Raw genomic sequence first — 5,000 nt, 5'->3', positions numbered from 1 at the left:
GATCGTTGACGTTCGGGGTCGCTCATGCCTCCTTGTCGTTGTAATTAACAAAATTGTATAACGATACGCCTTTATATGAGAGAAATCTTTTCAGACAGTTCTGCGTCCTGTGTCCGTCTTTATACTAGACGAATTTAACAGACGCAGAAAAAAATGTTTGCCCAAGTTCGTCCCCGAAGGATTTTGCGTCTTCTATAGCTCATCCCCTCTTTTCACTAGACGTATAATATGACAGACGCATAATTCGTCTAGACGGATTATGCGTCTTTAGCATAGAAACGGCCAGTGAGCAAACGTTTGGAAAGGAAATTAGAAGAGTTGCAAACAAAGACGAAGTAGAAATTAAGACATTTCTGCAGGCGGAAAAATTCACATCAACTAGATCTCTCGTGGTCACTTAAGAAACATCTTATAAGTATGGGAATCTGCCGTTTCGGTGTTTCGTGATTTAGTTAACTCCGGAGAATCTTGATCTCTGCTGCTGGTAGTGACCAGTAAGACATTATGTACAACTTCAGAAAACCCATTATGGCACAATAAAAGGTTTATTTTATTTATTTTTTTCAACAGGTACTCCACTTACGTAACCCTTGGGTTAAAAAGTAATGCGCTCGAAACGTCGGTGTTTCGAATCATACAAGCGCATTATTTGAAATTATTTACTTAACGTTTCGTATGCTTTGACATTCACCCTCACTTGATAAAACTAAAAACAAGAATCTTGTAAGCTAGTGATGTGAGTAATGCTCAGAATATCACAGATCAGGTTATACTTTGGTCACAGGAAAATAGGATGCACCTTAACCCGAACAAATGTAAGGAGCTTAGGATTTCGTTTGTTCGGAACCCCAAAGAGTTTCATGTTGTCGTTGAGGGAAAAGAGCTAGTAGTTGTAAGTAGTAATAAGTTAATTGGGCTTACTGTAAGTGACAACCTAAGATGGAGTGCCCATGTAAATGATGTTATTAAGAAAGCTATACCGTCTAGGGTTTCGAGACAGCTAACCCGGAAAACAGTTCAACTTGTTGATGGAGTCCTTCACTGCTCCCCTCACTTCTTTTATTTTCCAACAGTACAGGAATGGATTCAACGTGGAGTTCAACAAAAGAAGAGTAATCGTTACAACATGGGCTCGGTGAAAATTTGCCGAGTGTAACCCAAGCACACCACGCAAGCCTGTAACAACAGCAAACGGTAGATAACAAGCAAGTAAAGTCATTTGTACCCACAAAGCACTAGACACGGTCTTTCTGTATCGTGCTATATTCAGTGGAATTCGTGCTTCATGTGGTTGTCCTTGGGACTTATTAGACTTTGCTTGAGCTTTGTGCCGGTGGAGGGTAAGATAAATCTTTATGCAGCAAAATATGGAGGTTACTAGACATAATAGCATTATTATGGAGGTAATCGTCTCAGCTATGCGACGCTTGTAGTACATTGTTATTGAAAAGCTAGAGCTAAAAAGCCAAAAACAGACCACGAGGATCCATACACGTCTCAAAGTTACCACTTGCCTGTATCTTAGCCTCAACATAAGGGCGAGAAGTCTGTCTACACTTATTGCCGTTATTGTTAACACAGACACCCCACAAAAAATGGAGCCTATCGTATTTGAGAGTATGGTAGAATAGTAGCACAGCTTGGAATGTTCTCGAGCGAAAATAAAGGTTACAAAAAGAGGATGTGAAATTAGACCCACGCAGAAATCTGTACTTGCGAGGCAACCAAACAAAAGTTTTGATGGCGGATGAAGGGAAGAGACTTTTCGAAGAGCGACAAAGATCAGAACATTCCCCATTAAAGCGGTGATGGAAAGGAGAATATTCAATGCTAAAATAACTGTTGGAAGTGGTTCCTTTACGCTCGCCAAGCAACAGAATTCTTGAATTGTCGTGCAGTTTCCAGTTTCAGTGAAATCCGGCTTCATGTTTGGTCTCGATAATTTTTCCTTTTTTTCTGTTATCAAAATCTTCTTATCTTCACGGTCTTTTAGAGGACTCCTACTTCAGATGACACAGTTTCATCTGTCTTTCCTGAAAAAAAGAAAGTTTATAGTTTAGTGCAGAAAGTAGCTCTCCTAGACAACTAACATTGAGCAGCCTTTAGTGAACGACCCAGGCATTTGCATCTCACTTACTACGTGATAAAGCATGGATTCACACACGTGTCAATATGCGAGTAAGAGGTAAAAAAGGTAACAGTTTTACTATGAGCAACAAACTATTCTTCAATCAGAACAGTGTCTTGGTGTTTCTATAATTCTGTTGTGGTTTCTGTCGTGCGCTAAAATCGCTATTTTTATCTGAGAGTTGCAACTACTTTTGCGCGTGGTTTAAAGAAAGATCAGTGAATTTTGGAGAAGAACTTTGGAGAAAAATTACTCCTATGAGTTCGTTGTCAAGAAAAAAACGCCACTTTGATAAAATGTGGTAAGAAACCCGGGCCAAAGAAAACGAGGAAAGAAGAAAGATCGTTCCATGAAGGAAGAAGAAGGAACTCACCGCTAACGACAAAGGCCCATTGTTCGACCAACGTATGGCCTCCAACTAAAGGTTGTAAGTATAGCACTCCAGTAAAGGGTTACCCTACTGAGTTTCCTCCACGTTTACTTTTTCTTTCGCTGAAGAGAGTACTTTGTTGCTATTCAGTTTTCTTGTGCCAGAAGCCTTTCTGTTTTATCTCAATTTTCCGTCATCGCAAATCAATATGAAATAAAAATAGTATTTCCAGAAAAGTGCAATGGGTTATTATCATTTCATTGGCCGACAGCATGACAGCGTTGATAAGATGTGATTAGCTTGGAAAACATTAGGAGACAAAAACTCGGGCTTCATTTTTTAATTAATATAATAGGGTCTATTATTATAAATAATTATATTATAAATGCACCGAAGTGTTTTGTTTTTGATATTTCAAATATTCTCTTTCTTAAGCCTTGTCATGTCACGAATATCGGCAAAATAATATTACATCCTTCTAACTCAATATACATTTTATCATTAACCAAAAGCAATATCGAAAACCGCTCACGCGCTTTTTTAGTCCTTCATAGTGATTGGCAAGATGCAGCTTGTTTTATCGTTAATGCCCGTACAAATCTAGGCAAATGAGTTCCACTGCTTGTGCCCGCTTATCAATAAATGAAATCTTTAAAATAGTTATTGCTTCTGATTCTTCATTCGATTGGCTTTACGGTGATATAATTTTTGTATAGTTTTGATAAAACTGACAAGAGTACAAACGATTTTTCAAAACACCCCTCTTGAAGGTCTATGGTAACCTTAAGGTTAAGATGCAAAACTTTATTTTCCCAAACGTTCCCAAACTAGACGTTTTTAGCGACTCTACGTGATGCAGTATTGTCATAAAAGAAGACGAAATCTTGAGTCAGTCGACATACATCATTGATGTACGGTTACCTTTTTCTCTTGATTCAGTTGACAGAACTCTTTAACTGAACTTGCAGGCTGCTGTGGAATACTTTTCAGAATATGAAGAAAACAGCAAATACAGCAATACAGATGTCTCCACTGTCAAGTTCCTGAGTTTCTGATTAAGAAAAAAGTGAAATCCGAGTAGAGAGCATATAAACTTTCACTTACAGGAAATCAAACTCCTCAGTGGCCCTTGGTGGTACTAATTACTTTAGGTTGAGACATTTTCTTTGGCATTTTCGTGGATTCAAATGTCAGGTTGAAGATTTAATTTCCGTAAGGAAGCATCAACGCATACTTTGCAATGAACTTTAATCTAATAGATATATCACCTGCGTTTGTTCCTATTCAGTTTTCGTGTGCCAGAAGCCTTTCAGTTGTATTTCAATTTTCCGTCATCGCAAATCAATATGAATGCAAAATAGTATTTTCCACCAGACTGCAATGGGCAAGAGATACCTAGATAATCTCTTGACATTCAAAGCAATATTGAAAAAGGCTCACGCACTTTTTTCAGTCCTTCTTCTACTGATTGGCTAGATGCTGATGGTTAATCCCGGGGGGGGGAGACTCCCATGTGGAACAGACGGGGATGCTCGTCGGAAATTTTAAACCATCTGGAGGTGGCTCAAGCTTTTTTGTGACCCCTAAAGGAGACCACTCTGGGCGTGGCTTAAGCAAATTTTGACCTTGGCGGCTTAAAATATTGGCGCTTTGCCCGGAACACCCTAAGCGGGACCAAAATCCAAAATTTACACCCCTAAGCGAGACGACGAGCATCCCCGTCTGTTTCATATGGGAGTCCCCCCCCCCCCCTCCCGGGGGTTAATGGTAAACGCCAAACGAATCCAGGCAACTGAGTTTAGCAACCACTGTCAGTTTTGCGTTTGAAGGCCCGCTTATCAATAAAAAAATCTTCAAAATAGTTATTTTTTTCTGATTCTTTATTTGATTGGCTTTACGTTGATGTATTTTTTTTGTATAATTTTGTTCAAAGTGACACGAGTACAAAATACTTTTCAAAGCACCCCTCCTTAAGGTTTACGGTAACCTCAAGATTGAGCTGCAAAACATTATTTTCCCAAATGTCGTGTTTGCTGACATCATTTTGCTTCTCCTAGACGTTTTAAGCGACTCGACAGGGGCGAAAAAAAGAGCCCCGCAGGTTTGTTTGCTATTCAGTGGAATTTTTCAATGACTTCGAGGTTTAATCGCAAATATAGAAGTAAACAAAACAGTGATCAGTCAACATGTGACTTTTTATAGACCACAACAGTAAGGACTTCACCTAGGCCTCGTCCATATGTATCCGGATATTTATGAATCCGCAAATTTTTCTTTCCAGATAAGGCTTCTATCCACATGAATGCGGCTGATTCGCAGCGAATCCGGATAGTTTTGAATCCGCTCTCCAGAGTGGAAAAAAATAAATCCACAACGAGTCCGATAACGAGTGGACGGTTAAGCCTAATTGTTATACCTCCCAACTCAAATGCGTTTTCTGATTGGAGGAGAACGTGTCACGTGTCATTGGTCAAAACTTCATGACGCCCTAGGGCGAACAAA

The 5,000-nt window shown here is 39.4% G+C and overlaps 1 protein-coding gene across 3 annotated transcripts; it reads right to left on the bottom strand.

Moving 5' to 3' along the window:
* Positions 1-420: 420 nt before the first annotated feature.
* Positions 421-3,828, bottom strand: LOC137975885 (melanocortin receptor 5-like). Of its 3 annotated transcripts, XM_068823096.1 has the most exons (3): positions 3,767-3,792; positions 3,420-3,549; positions 421-2,033 (listed from the first exon to the last, which is right to left on the bottom strand). In XM_068823096.1, the coding sequence occupies exon 3, from the start codon at positions 1,925-1,927 to the stop codon at positions 1,001-1,003; it is 927 nt and encodes a 308-aa protein (XP_068679197.1). In that variant the 5' UTR covers positions 1,928-2,033; positions 3,420-3,549; positions 3,767-3,792; the 3' UTR covers positions 421-1,000. The 3 variants fall into 3 exon arrangements, with proteins under 3 accessions (XP_068679197.1, XP_068679198.1, XP_068679196.1); XM_068823097.1 differs by lacking the exon at positions 3,420-3,549 and having other exon boundaries at positions 3,767-3,828; XM_068823095.1 differs by lacking the exons at positions 3,420-3,549; positions 3,767-3,792 and adding an exon at positions 2,502-2,786.
* Positions 3,829-5,000: the final 1,172 nt, after the last annotated feature.

The sequence above is a fragment of the Montipora foliosa genome, chromosome 11, assembly GCF_036669935.1.
Source record: "Montipora foliosa isolate CH-2021 chromosome 11, ASM3666993v2, whole genome shotgun sequence".
Lineage (NCBI taxonomy): Eukaryota > Metazoa > Cnidaria > Anthozoa > Scleractinia > Acroporidae > Montipora > Montipora foliosa.
The sequence above is the reverse complement of the archived record's forward strand: the minus strand, read 5'-3'. Positions and strand labels throughout refer to the sequence as shown.

What these genes read in the sequence shown, in the direction of transcription:
- LOC137975885 (XM_068823097.1), bottom strand. Translation starts at nt 1,927, where the DNA reads ATGAAGCCGGATTTCACTGAAACTGGAAACTGCACGACAATTCAAGAA.